Source organism: Vulpes lagopus, chromosome 4 (assembly GCF_018345385.1).
Source record: "Vulpes lagopus strain Blue_001 chromosome 4, ASM1834538v1, whole genome shotgun sequence".
Taxonomy (NCBI): domain Eukaryota; kingdom Metazoa; phylum Chordata; class Mammalia; order Carnivora; family Canidae; genus Vulpes; species Vulpes lagopus.
Window position 1 is genome coordinate 59,548,340 of NC_054827.1, and position 14,328 is coordinate 59,562,667.

The 14,328-nt window shown below is 59.6% G+C and overlaps 1 protein-coding gene across 1 annotated transcript in view; it reads right to left on the minus strand.

Annotated features, from left to right (window-relative positions):
* Positions 1-14,328, minus strand: part of PKD1L1 (polycystin 1 like 1, transient receptor potential channel interacting) — a 92,873-nt gene that overhangs the window by 60,255 nt on the left and 18,290 nt on the right. The window contains 7 exon segments of the mRNA XM_041751083.1: positions 1,376-1,557; positions 4,416-4,622; positions 7,648-7,780; positions 8,978-9,217; positions 9,680-9,848; positions 10,338-10,457; positions 11,709-11,882. Coding sequence (XP_041607017.1) covers positions 1,376-1,557; positions 4,416-4,622; positions 7,648-7,780; positions 8,978-9,217; positions 9,680-9,848; positions 10,338-10,457; positions 11,709-11,882 — 1,225 coding nt within the window.

Sequence of the window (14,328 nt, forward strand, 5' to 3'; positions counted from 1 at the left end):
TGGTGTCCATGGAGGATGCGTGTTCCAGGTCATGGGCATTGGGTGGCATCTGTGGAGGATGCGTGTTCCAGGCCATGGGCACTGGGTGCCATCCGTGGAGGATGCGTGTTCCAGGCCATGGGCACTGGGTGCCATCCGTGGAGGATGCGTGTTCCAGGCCATGGGCACTGGGTGCCATCCGTGGAGGATGTGTGTTCCAGGTCATGGGCACTGGGTGCCATCCGTGGAGGATGCGTGTTCCAGGTCATGGGCATTGGGTGCCATCCGTGGAGGATGCGTGTTCCAGGTCATGCGCACTGGGTGCCATCCGTGGAGGATGCGTGTTCTAGGTCATGGGCACTGGGTGGCATCCGTGGAGGATGCGTGTTCCAGGTCATGGGCACTGGGTGCCATCCGTGGAGGATGCGTGTTCCAGGTCATGGGCACTGGGTGGCATCCGTGGAGGATGCATGCTCCAAGCTATGGACATTGGGTGGCATCCGTGAAGGATGCGTGTTCCAGGTCATGGGCATTGGGTGGCATCCGTGGAGGATGCGTGTTCCAGGTCATGGGCATTGGGTGGCATCCGTGGAGGATGCGTGTTCCAGGTCATGGGCATTGGGTGGGATCCGTGGAGGATGCGTGTTCCAGGTCATGGGCATTGGGTGGTATCCATGGAGGATGCATGCTCCAAGCTATGGACATTGGGTGGCATCCGTGGAGGATGCGTGTTCCAGGTCATGTGAACCCCTTCCGCCCTGTGAGGACCAGCTAGGAACCAGGTCCTCCCCAGACACCAAAGCAAGGAATACCAGAAGAGCCTACTTGCTGAGCACTGAATGACCCATAAGATGGGGAAACCTAACGCCCAGGATGATGGCGGGGGAAGGGGGCTGTCTCAGGCAGGGACACCTGGTGCTCCTATAGCAGAGCCCATCGAGAGCCCCCGAGCCCCTTCCGCCCTGTGAGGGCCAGCTGGGAACCAGGTCCTCCCCAGACACCAAAGCGGCTGGCATGTCCATCTGGCCTTCCGGCCTCACGTCCACACAGAGAAGTGTCCACTGTTTACAAGCTCACAGGCTGTGGGGTTTGTTAGGCAGCCTGCACGGACGGAGACGATATTTAAACTTCATTTTTCAAAATGTGCCATAAATGCCAACTTCCAAAGCTGCTCCGGGTTTCCTCCCGCCCCTCCCCCACGCTCCCCACGCGAGGGTCCTGAGTGAGACGTTAGCTCAACAGATAAAGGCAGAGGTCCCAACAGGGTGCACATGATGCCAGCGGGATTCTACAGCCACCCGTGCCGGCGTTCTGAGCCCTGGCTGGGAGGGGGCCACGGGCGACCAGAAAGGCTGCCCCCACCTCGCCAGCGGTCCCACAGCCTTCCCGCGCTCACCTGAGGGTGGCCCTGGGGTTGTCTGGGTCATAGGACTGGGAGCCGCTGAGGACGACGGTGACTGAGGGGGCCCTGGAGATGAACAGGTGCGTGCCCTCGGAGATGACGCTGACGGGGGCCCTGGCCCGCACCTCCACCCCGACGCTGTAGTTGCTGTGCACGACGCTGCCATCCACCTGAACCTGCAACATGACGACAAGGGGGCATCACTCAGGGGCCCAGGCAGCCTGCTCGCTGGAGCTGACCGCCCTCTACCGCTGGAAGGACATTGGGGTGCCCGCCGGCTCTGAGTGGAATGTGAGACTCTTGAGCTTGGGGCCGTGAGTTCATGCCCCACCTTGGGTGCAGAGATGACTTAGATAAATCAAGTTTTTAAAAAATACGACAAAATTGGAAGGAAGCTGGTGAGCGTAAACGTGCCACCGGGTCCCGCAGCAGCTCCAGAGCGGCCCGGGTACCGGGAACCCAGCACATCACCTGTGTCAGAGGAACAGCCAACTGTGCCCTGAGTGGAGCCACGGTGGCCGGAGTGCAGGAGGGCAGGGGTGAGCGGGCACAGCTCCCGCCTCTGTGACTCGGCTCCCCGTCATCTGCACACGGTCCTGAGCCGAGCCTGCCCTCCGACGGGAAGCCCGTCCACGGTCTTGGCTGGCAGAGCTGGCTTGCCCTAAACTGCATTCCTACGGCGGCTGCGTGAGCGTCCAACTCCCGGTTTCCGCTCAGCTCACGATCTCAGGGTCATGAGATCGAGCCCCGCTTGGGGCTCCACGCTCAGCGCAAAGTCCACTGGAGATGCTTCCTACCTCTCCCACCCTCCCACCCTCTCATTCTCTCAAATAAATAAATGTATAAGTAAATAAATAAAATCTTAAAAAATCAACCTACACTTGTGGCCTCCACGTGATGGTCTTGAAGCAACGTAAATGAACTTCAAGACACATACTTGGAACCTCGGGAATCCTGGAATGTTTGATAAACAGGATGTCCCAAAGGGCTCTTTGAGGACTTTGACGCAATTTGGAAACCAAAGCAAATGGGAGCACAACACTCGCTGCTCGCTTCGTGGGCTGCGCCTGGTCCTCAGTCTCCTTCAGAGGCGCTGCGGCTCCCTGCTGGTGGCTCCCCTAGGGCGACCTGGCAGCCGTCGAGCCCCCTGGGATCACACTTCCGTGTCTGCTGGTTCAGCCAGGCCAGCCCAAGGAGTGTTGCGCTATCCCGGGATGGGGACGTGCAGGTGCGGGAGCTGCCCGTCAGCATGGTGGGATGGCAGGACCTCTGACGGTGCGACCCCCGAGCCATGCGACGAGCAGCTCAGATTAGAACGAAAACACCTCAAAGCACCTCAAAGGACCTCATCGAGGCAGGACCTGGAGGGAGACACGGCCGGAGCCCGCTCCCCGGCGACGAAGTGGCCCATGAGTAAGTGTGCCAGGCAACGGGGGGCCCTTGAGCGTGGTGACTTCACCCCTCCCTTAAGCCGTCCCTCGTGGGCAGGAGCAGTGCCGTGACCCCGCTGGCCAGAGCCTGGGGAAAGGGCGTCTCGCAGCCCCGGACACACCAGCCCACGGCGCTTGGTCCCCTCAGCATTGCAGTGCCTGTCTCTGCGCACCTTACACAGCTGCGCACTTGCTCAGAGCCACGGAGGGAGAGGGGACCTCGTGGGCACGCTGTCCTGTCCCCTCCTCTCTTTGCCAGGTCATCATTGTGTCCTTACACAGTAGGAACCAGGTCCTGCACTATGACCCCCCACTAACCTCCAACAGTATGTGTGGTCTGCATAGTCTCGGGCCGGAGAACCACCGTAGACGCCTGGCCTCTCAGGAGCGGGACAGCCACCCAGCATGGGATCATGCCTGCACCTCATTCCTGCCCCCCTAGGGACACCTGGAGTCAGGCTGGGAGGGCGGCCACCGCAGCCACAGGGTCTGCTCTGGGCCCCAGTAGCCCAGCTGCAATCTACCCTCCTCCCCCACTGCTCTGCCCTCCTGCTCAGGGACCCCAGCACAATCCCCTAGACCCCACATCCACCTGAACTCCCTCCACCATTTCCAACATGGCCCATAAGCACTGAAGCCCGACCCCTTCATTTCTGACTTCCCCTAGTCTTCAGAAGAAACCCACACACTTGTGCTCAGACCCATATTCCGTTGCCCACCCTCTCAGAGCCCAAGAGCTTCCATGGGGCCATCCACAGCCTAGGCCACCCTGGGTCCTCTCCTGACCTGGCTCACAACCCACCCCGGGCTCCCCGTCTCATGCTCTCCCTCCCCCGAGCTCCGGGGGGCTAAGGCTACATGGTCCTCCCTGCATCCTTGTCTCCCTGGAGCAGAGCCAGGCACAGACAGCCTCTTGTCACCAGGAAAACAGGGAGTGGTCTTGCTCCGCTCCACGCGCTCAGCCTCAGACCTTCCTTTAATTTCCCAGGTCATTTTTACAAGCAGTCAGCAGGGCAGGTGGCTAAGGCCAAGTCCACCTATGTCCACCCACGCTGCCACTGCAGAGCCTGGGTGGCAGGGGGTCCCGGACGCCCCCTCCAGCCTCTGCTCCCTGCCTGCTTTGCCAGCCTGCACCCCGGGCATGAGCCCCAGTCTCTGCCTGTGAACAGACTCTGCTCCATGAAGCCAACTCTCCTAGAAGGGATCATGACACATTTTCACCATTTTTCCAGCCACAATACACCAAGTGCCAACAGCGGCCCTGTCACCAGGGTGCCCTCATGACCTCAGTTCTCCAACAACATCCCCTCCCTTTCCAGGTGGAAGCTCTGTGATGACACAGTTTTCCCCTGACATCCCGGGACTACCTCAGAGACACCGTCAAAGCGGATGCACAGGAGGCTTTTGTTAGAAGAACAAGTTTTTCACAGTTAACTTTGCCCAAGTTCAGACATGAAATTTGCTCTCTCAGGGGAACTGAAGCATTTCTCAGGAGCCCAGCGACACTTGTGTAACCCTCCTTGTCTTGGATAGAGCAGGCTGGGGGGACAGGGGCTGAGCTCTTGCTCTGAGGCTGGCGGGAAGCCTGTGAGCCGGTCACGCACCCTGGCGAGAGCGGTGTAGTTCCCAAGCTCCAGGAAGTAGCTGGGGACAGTGATGGTCTGCCTGCGTGTGCTGACGCCAGGGGGCAGGGGCACTGGCCACCCCTCGGAGGTCCGGATGGTCCAGGTGTAGGAGAGGCCTTGGGAGATGTCACAGAGGATCGCAGACTCGAATGTGACGCCCAGAGTCACAGGCTGAGACCTCCACACCTGCGGGTTAAGGAGAAAGAGATCTCGAAACGTCCATTACGTCTAACGCCACAGAGAAGCACCAACACTTACTCTCAGCAGGGTACACCAATTGTACACATTTGCACCATCACAGGTGGGATCCTTACAGTTGTAATATAAAGCACGGAAACAAATATATGTCCTTTCTACAGACAAAAGTTAACAAGTTGATATAAAAACAAGAAGAAGTGACTATTTATACTTAAATGATCATGAGAAAAAATCCTAAGCATAACGTTAATGGGAAAATACAAAAGTAGAGAGTTAAGAGATTTGATTCCGTTAAAAAATAACTTGAATGTCAAAACTCATTTTAGGGGTGCCTGGGTGGCTCACGGGTTGAGTGACCGAATCAAATTCTTGATTTTGGCTCAGACCATGAGACCGAGCCCCATATCAAGCCCCACTCAGCGGGGGAGTCTGCCGGAGAGTCTCTCCCTCTGCCCTTCCTCTGCTCGTGTTCTCGTCCCCCTCCCTAAAAAAATAAATCTTTTTTAAAAAATCATTTTAAAAAGCAATCAACAGAGAAAAAGAAAAGCGTTTGCAAAATACATGACAGTTAATTTTGTTTAAAGTCAGTAAGACATTTTCAACATCTCCAATAGAAAAAATGGGCAAAGACATACGTGGGTAAATCACAAAATGAAATTTACACTTACATTTCATTGTAAGCTTTTGGCTATGAAATCACATAAATGTTGTATATATTCAAAAATCAAGTCAAAATGCAAAAACAAAGCCAAAAGAAACCAAAAATTTATTTGCTAACCGGGAACCCAAACGAAGGAATGTAACCATATTTCAAGGAAGCAAGAGAGAAAAGAGAAACGTTTCAAGTTACTTCAATGTACAGCGTCTTGAGGATATATTCTAAGGGCCAAAGAACAAACCACAGATAAATCTGAAAACTCACAAAGAGGTTTCACTTCTGATATTGTTACTTTGAAAACATTTCCCATATATATTAGGAAAAGTGCTAATAATTAATGATGTTGATGTTATAGACGTAGAGCTTTTAATAGGAGAGAATTCAAGCATAAAATGTCTCAAAAACATGTAAATTCTGCATACGTAATGTTTCTGGATGGGAAACAGCAGGTGAAATCATGGCCTACTTTATGCTGAATGTGTGACTCCCTGCCATGTGCTCTACGGAGCTGGCACACGATGACGCCCCAGGAACACCGAGCACCCCCTGCACCAGATTTCCGCCCCCCGTCACCCTATGCGAAAGCCTGGGGCTCCATCGAGAGATGCCACTTCCAGGCGAAGGCAGCTGCCTGTGGGCAGGGCAGGAGCTTTCCAAGACCAGTCGGGGAGGCAGAAGGCCTGAGCCCGGAGCGAACCCGACGGGCCCCAGACAGGCCACCCCGAGCCTTTTACAGAACATGTCTGCAACGACGGAAGAGCTAACACGACGTCGATCACGCTGAGAATCAGCGGCCCCTGCCCCCGTCCTCCCACGAAGCCCGCACAGCTCCGCTGTCACCATCAGACGAGGCCGGCGCTCACCCTCCCTCTCCGAAGGCTGAGAATTAAGGGAAAGATTCCAGCGCTATTTTCTCGCTTTTTTGAACTAACAATATTTTAGGGAAACTTACAGATCTAGCTGGGGAAGAAAAGCTTTTTTTCCCCTATTCTCTCTCTATTTTTTTTAAATAAGAAATATTTGTGCATCCCACATCAAACAATTGCATTAAGAAATTCTGGAGACAGAGCAGTGGGATAATGAGCTAGGGTTAGGTTACCTTTAGAGATCACTGCCGGAGCACCTGGGGGCTCAGCAGTTGAGCATCTGCCTTCCATTCAGCTCAGGGCATGACCCCGGGGTCCTGAGATCGAGTCCCGCATCGGGCTCCCCGCAGGGAGCCTGCTTCTCCCCTGCCTGTGTCTCTGCCTCTTTTTTTTCTCCAGGAACAGGATGGAGGGTGGAGGATGGAGGAGGACTGAGGGCTGCGGGATGGAGGGAGGAGGACTGAGGGCCCAGGGATAAGGGAGGAGGGTGCAGGAGGGATGAGGAATGAGGGTGGAGGGTGGAGGGTGGAGGAGGGCAGAGGGATGAGGGTGGAGGGTGGACACCTCCCTGGACCAGGCTCACCGGGGAGAAGCCCCGAGCCCTGGCTGCACCCATGGTCAGGATTTAGGCCCAGACCCCTGTCGCCCTGGCCCTGGCCGCTTCCAGTCTCCACACTGGGGTCCCCCTGGACGCTTTGTCCCTCTCCCCGACTCAGCCCACCGCCCATGCAGAATGCCGACCGCGTGGGTGCACGCTGGCCTAGAGGCGCCTGTGTCTCGCCTGTGGGGGGCCGTCACGTCCCACAGGCCCCACGTGCCAGGACCACCAGGGCCTTGCCCTGGGGACGCTCTGTGTGTCCCCCCGGTCTCCACGCCTAACCCCACACCCCGGTCAGAGGCCCAGCAGGTGTCTCTGGGGCCAGAGAGCCACAGAACTCATGGGCGAATGCAGCGGCGCCTCGGGCCGTGGGTCGCCTGTGTCACTGGGCACTTCAGCCCCAGGGAGGGAAATCAGCTCCAACCCGGAGGCTCGAAGGAACAGAAAAAGCAGAAAGCTGCCCGGCGCTTCCTAAGCCCTGGTAAGCACTTGGGAAGGAGCGACCGTGTCCCTGGGTGTTGACATCACGTGAATCCAAACATCCCTTTCTCCTGAAAATGCTCACATCTTCGCGCAGCCATGCCTTAGTGATTGATTGATTTGGGAGACAGAGTCCCCACTGCCCAGGGAGCCCCACGTGGAGCTCGAACCCAGAACCCTGAGAAGGCAGAGGCTCAACTGACAGCCCCGCAGACACCCCTGCACAAGCAACCTCTCCAAGCCCCTGAGAACAGGCACACGGGGGCCAGGATGGGCCCTCCCTCGGCCGAGGCACCAGGCCCCAGAGGCCCCGAGATGCGCCCTCCACGTCCGCTGCAGCAGCTCCAGGTGCCAGAGCTCCTCTCCGCCCCCGGTTCCCCATGCCGCGATGACCACCAGGCCCGGCCCTACCTGCACCTTCCCCGGCCCCATGTTCTTCACGGGGGGCGGCTGGCACGGCTCCCGCACGACGAACAGCTGCTTTGCCAGGGAGACAGCACTGACGTCGTTGAAGGCTCGGACCTGGACGGTGAATTGTCCTTCCCTGGAAGGGCCGCAGCCACGGGAGTGAACACATGCGGCCTGGCAGGCGTCTGCCGCTCCCTCCTCCTCCAGAACACCCTCCACCCGCATGAGGACAGGACTCGACGGCCAGACGGCGCATCCGTGAGGACAGATGTCCACGTGGGCCACCTGCCGTGCGGGGCGGAGGGGGGAGCCAGGTGCCCAGCTCCCAGACCGACGTCACCCGCTGACGGAGAAGCAGCCGTTCGCGTGGGGACCCCCGGCAGCCACGGCCTGGCCCCTCCACGTGCCACTGGCTGACCTCCATGCGATGGGCACAGTGGGCCCCCGACCGGGATGTCAGGGCACAGTATTCCTACCCAGCTCCCCGACCCACAGGGCCGGAGCCCCCTGCCTTCGTGGTGTCAGTATGGAACACATACTGCTCGGGGTCCTGCTCGGGGTACAGGGGGTCGGGGAGCCTGGGGAGCTAGACAACAGGTAGGGGCACGGGGCAGGAGCACACTGCCAGGAGCCGGGGCCGGGTGCCCATCGGGTGGGCCCACCTGGGCACTGTCGCCCACTCCTTCGCTACGTGAACACCCACCTCCAGAGGAGAAGGCACCGGTACATCGAGAGCTAGTGACGCGGCCCTTCGGGCATGTCCTTGCGCGCGGCAAGGCCAGGGGCTCTTGAGGAAGTCCTGCGTGGAGGAAGGACTGCCACCTGTCCCTGCTGCTGCTGGCGCCCCGGTGTCATGCCAGCCGAGGCTCAGCTCCACCCGGAGGCCTCCCTGGCCTCAGCACCCGGGCACCCGTGCCAGGGCTCGCCCTGCAACGCACACCCCTGGCCTCCCGTGGGCATGCCTGCCTCCCCCCAGTGGTCCCACTATGCCGGGGTGTCCATAATGCTCCAGTCCTCCTCTAAACAGGAGGCGCTCACTCATGCTGGACACTCTCGGGAGGATGGTGAGCCCCTGGCGGTCCTACCCCTTGTCTCCCCGCCCTACCCGTGCATCTGGCACTGAGGGGGTCAGTTTTCCTTCCTGCCGTGCCTGGGCCCCAGGCCGAGCTCCTGGAGAGCAGGGGGTTCATCTGAGTCTCCCCAGTATCCACCAACTGCATGTGCTGCTAGGTGGGCTGTGCAGAGCTGGGGCTCACGTCTCCAGCACCACCTGCAGAGCTGCACCTGCACCTGTACCTGCACCTGCGCCTGCACCTGTGCCTGCACAGCTCACCTTTGGTAGATGTGATGGGCAGAGCTGCCCCCCGGGCCCATGGTGCCGTCCCCAAAGTCCCACAGGAAAGCCACGTTGGTGCCAAAGTTGAGTCTGCATGTGAAGGTGACGCTGGCATTCAGCAGAGCTGAGGGGGGAGACACCAGCCGGTTGGCGACGATTCTCCTCTGCGTCCTGACGCGGCGGGGCTCCGAGGCCACCCTGCCCAGCCCGCTGGCCGCCTGCACTGTCACGCTGTACCTGCAGTGGGAACCATGGACAGGGCCAGGGGGGTGACAAGAGCGGGTCAGAGAGGTCAGAGGTAGGGAGCGGCCCTCTTACCCCAGAGAAGGGCAGGGGGTGCCTTTCATCCACAGAAAAGGGCCTCCCTGACCCCGCGGCTCCCGCTTACCAGGACAGGTGGCAGGGACGCGGGGCCCGCCCCTGTCATCGTGTCAGTCACTGGCAGAGCAGCGGGGTCAGCACTGTGACCCCTGCTTGGATGGGGATTGATTTAGGTGGAGAGGGTTGGATCTGAACCCAGGACCGCTTGGTTCCAAAGCCCCAGGCCCGCCCCTAGTTCACGCAGAGGGACCTCCTCGTCCTATAACATTGAATGTGAGTCCCTCCCACTCGCCGAAGCGCTCCGGAGATCATCCTGGGGCAGCCGGGGGACCGACACACGACTAGGCCGCCAGCCCGTCACCACACTCGTTCACTCACCACTGGGGGATGCTGAGTCTTCTCTTAATGCTCCTGGATGTTGTCCTCAGGGCTGGACCTTCTCCAAAGGACCACACGAACTCCAAGGGGGTTGTTTCCTCCGTGACAGCCAGGAAAGTGATGTCGACGTCAGTGGCAAACACGGTTCCGTTTGTGTAGACAGAGATGGCTGTGAGAGCAGGGGAGGCACAGAGCTTTGGCGCGGAGGGCGGGGGCCGTCCAGGGACGCAGCATCCTCACCTCCCGTGCCCTGGGGCCGGGAGCGGGGTCCCCAGCCTGCCCACCCGCACGTACGGCTGCGATGACAGCCCAGCTGGGTGGTTCTGGCCACCAAAGCCACAGACCAAAGGCCACCAAAGCCACAGCTCATCAAGTGACAGGGCCAATGCATAAGCATCCCTGTGACTTCTCCTCGAAAGGTCACGGGACAGGCCCGGGGGCTTGCAGAGGGTCCTGCTCCTGGACCCACCCCATGCCTTCAGGTCAGAGGCGCCACGTGTGTGGCTTCTAGAAAGCCCTAGAACGACCTGCAGGTGAACACAGGGCTGCTTCAAGGGCAAATATGAATCTCAGCAGAGCGAGTCACGGATTCCAGGGCGTGCCGGGGCCCCCGTGACCTCGACGGACCCAGCAGTGCAGGGTCAGAGTGGAGACGTACGTTGCATCCGATACTGGACAGTCACGCTGGGCCAAGCCTGGCCGCCGGCCGCACAGCTCTGACATGTGAAGGACACGTTACACGGGGGACCGGCTGCAAAGTGATGTGTGACAACAGTGCCTGAACAGAAGACAGAACGAAACCCGTGCAAGGGCCCTGCAGTCGCTCCTTCGTCTCTTGTGGCGGTGACCAGTGTCTCCCATCCGTTGCGTTCCCTCTCTGAACCCCAAGGTCCTGCTGGGTCCCCGAGGGCTGTCGTGCAGGGAAGACTCCCAACAGCTCACCCATCTTTATGGGGAAAGGAGGCGGGTCTCCTCTTTTTTTTTCCCCCCCAAGTACTGCTGTTCTGTGCACTTCCTCCATTTATAGCGAGAAAATGCTCATTTATAACAGTGATAAGACTCAGTGGGTGTTTCGTTCATTGGTGCTTTGGAACTTCTGCAAAATAAGTGTCCCATGACTCAGTGATGTCATCCCACTAAGAGAACCTGAAGCTTCATCGTGGTTGCGACGCGGCAGTGACCGCGGGTGGAAGCTTGTGTTTGATTTGCACGGGACTCCCCGCTTTCCTGCCTGTGCCCGAGCTTCCGCCTCCCGCTCCCGGCACAGAACCCAAGGGCGGCGGCTAAAATCCCCTCCCAGCCGTGCTTTCTGACTTCTCGGACAGGAGGCTCCGGGAGACCGACTGCCTGCGAAGTGTGCGTCAGTGCGTGGAACGAGCTGCGTGGGCACCTCCGGACACGGCCCCCAGCGCATTCCCCTCTCCCAGTCCTGGGAAGTGAAGCCCGTAACCCCGTCCCTCGGGCCGAGCACTCGGGTGCTCCTTCCTTCCACCACTGCGGATATCCAGCTGGGGTTCTCCGTCAGCCCCGCCGGCCCCCGAGGCGGGTTCCTCTCTACGATGCTGAGCACAAGGGGGGCCCCTCATGGTCACTGTGGGGCCTGATGCAGCGACGCGTGAGTGGAGCCCCCAGCGCCCCGTGAGTGCTCCTCCATCCCTGGTGCCCGCCAGCCGAGCTGCGGTCTGTGCTTGGACTGGACCCAGTCCCCAGGGTCCGTGGGGACCCCCTTAGAGCTTCCTCATCCTGCAGCCACACCCCCCGAACCCCCCGGGCCCTGGCCATGCCCAGGAGAGGCCACCCCAGCTCCTGCTCTTCAGATGCACACCCTTGCTAGGCGGCCAATCCCAGGGCCAGGATGTCACATGACTTCACCCTCACATGCCCCTCAGGGCACAGGACCAGGCAATGATCGTGTCCTGGATGAGGCAGGTGGGCAGCGAGCGTGCATCTGAGCCGGGAATCGCTACGGCCTGGACGCTCACCGCCAGCAGGCTGGTGTGGGCCCTCAGACTCCGGATGCGTCGCTTACTTTTCTGATCCGCGTGGGAGCCAGCAAAGACCAGAAGCTCATCCCTGCGGATGCTGCTAGAATTCATGAACACCGACACGGTCGCGGGGCCCATCTCCACGTAATAAGGCCCGAGCTCCCTTCCGGGTCCACAAAGGTCGTTGTAAATAAGTGCCTTGAGCACATAGACTCCTTCTGGAAAAAAAAGCGAGAATGGCCAGGTGGTCAGCTGTTACCTGCGGGAGGGCGATGATGGGTGAGTCTGCTGGGAACCGACTCGGCGGAGGTGGCCCTGTCTCGCGGGGGGCCACCCTGTGGGCCGGGGCCGGGCACGTGACGCCGGCAGGGTGCAGCATCTCTGTGATGCTCCATGGTCCCGAGCGTCTGATAATTCTTGTTCACAAAGGGCGCCGCGTTCTGACATTGCCCTGGGCCCGAGGGGATGCAGTCGTGCATGCTCACGAGGCTGGAACACACCCTGGCCGTGCCGCGACGAGGCGGACTGCCATGGCTGTGACCATCACAACACACATGTGACACGTGCACACAACGCCCTTCTATGACGTGGGGGGTGCCACGAGGGGTGGGGTGAGCCGGCTGGCGGGAGCGAGGGAGACCCCAGCTCGCGAAACACATCACGCTTAGGACGGGAAGTTCAGTAGCAAGTCATAACCCACGAAGGACACCGCCCACGGGAAAAGATCTCCGGGATTTCACGTGAAAGAATCAGGAGCTTCCACGACACGAGACCACAGGGCAGAAATGCAAGAAAGGAGGACGACATTGCAAAGAGAATCGCGGGAAGCAGAAGCGACAGAGCAGGACAGGAGGCGTCTGGAGGCGAAGCGAGGGGCGTGAGCAGATGAAATGAGCAGACTCGAGACGCAAAGGCCCCCGGCACGTGCGTGGCCTGTCTCCCAGAGAGCGAGCGGAAATGCCAGCAAGGACGCGTATTTCAAGACATAATTAAAAAAAACAAATCTTTGCTGAAATGAAGGAAGACGAACCGTGTCTCCCTACTGGAAAGGCGCACCGCGTGCCGGAGAGAGTGGACTCGGGGCCACCAGCGCTGAGGCTCGGGCCCGGAAAGCTACGGGATCCCAAGTATAATCACTTTGAGCCACACAAAAGCATCAAGTCAGCTCTAAGGAGGGAAAGGGAAGCGACCGCAGGGCCCCCCCGGCAGGGGCGCGTGGAGGATCACGAGGACGGCTCCCAAAGCGCGGAGGATCCGCCGTGCACCTGCACTCGGCCCACACGTCAGAGGTGGGTGAGGGCCGTGCAAGGTGCACCAGGGCCGCACTAGAGCGGGGCAGCTCCGCTCCTTGAGACGGGAACGTGCGACCACGGCCGGAAGCTGTCATTGAAGTACAGCACCCCTGAGAACCGTGAGAAGTGACGATCTGATTCCCTGAATCTTCCTGACGCATTTGTCCAAAAGACCATCTGGTAACGACTGCCCCAAACACAGGAAGGCTCTCGGCACTCACCCCACACGCTAGTGGGTGGCCTGACTAGTCACAGCACGGACACGCGTCACCCAGGGAAACGGGGACTGGGAGCAGCACACGGCGGGATGCTCGGGTCACGTGTCCGGGGAGCCCATGTGGGAAGCACGGGCACGAGGACATGGACGGCCGGGGTCAGCCCCAACAACAGTGCTGGGAGCAGGGAGCAGGGAGCCTGACAAGGGACTTGATCCCGGGACCCCAGGACCCTGACCTGAGCTGCAGGCAGATACTTCACTCACTGAGCCCCCAGGTGCCCCAAACACCAGTTCTTCAACTAAACCAATGAAAAAAGTGGAGAAAGCACATCATTAGTCAGCTCTAAGCCCAATGTGGGGCTTGACTCAGGACCCCATGGTCAAGAACCACGTGCTCCACTGAATAAACCAGTGAGGTGCCCCATGTCTCCGGATAATAAAAGAAAAAAAAATCCTGGGACACGTGGAGTGTGAGTGCCTGGCTCTTGATGTCAGCTCCGGTCGTGGCCTCAGGGTCCTGGAGTTGAGCCCGTCACGGAGTCTCTCCCTCTGTCCCTCCCCCTGCTCATGCTCCCTCTCTGTCTCTTTCAAATTAATTAAGTAAGAAAGTCAGTCCTGATAAAAGGGGAAAGATGAGAAGTTCCTCAACATCCGGCAAGTTCTATCAACCTCAAAGCTGGTACCAACTGCAGTGGGCACCACTGAAGCGTCTCAAGACGAAGCCGCCGCCGACCATGGTCAGCCACAGCCCCGCTGAGCAGGGACACAAGGAAAGGACAGTGGCAGGTGGGGGCTTGGTGACGGCGTGTCCCGATCCGTGGCGCTGAGGGCCGCTGTGCACCTGGAGGGCAGGCTCGGCCGCCAGGACCCCATGTGTGGACGCGGGCGGCGGCAGGGAGCGGGGCTGGGTGCTGCCCTCGGCCGGGATCCTGCTCGTAGGGCGCACGGGGCATCGCGGAGGTGGAAGCGGCGTCACCCAAGGTAGGAGTCACACCTTCGAGAACGAACCACACTCAAAACATGATGTAAAACAATGAATGGAAAGCCGTGAGCTGCCGCTGCAGAGCAGGGAAGGGTCCGGATTCGCCCCTGCCCCGCCCCCGCCCCCGCCGGCGGCCCTGGGCCCGGGGCCTTGTCCAAGCAAGTGGCTCCAGC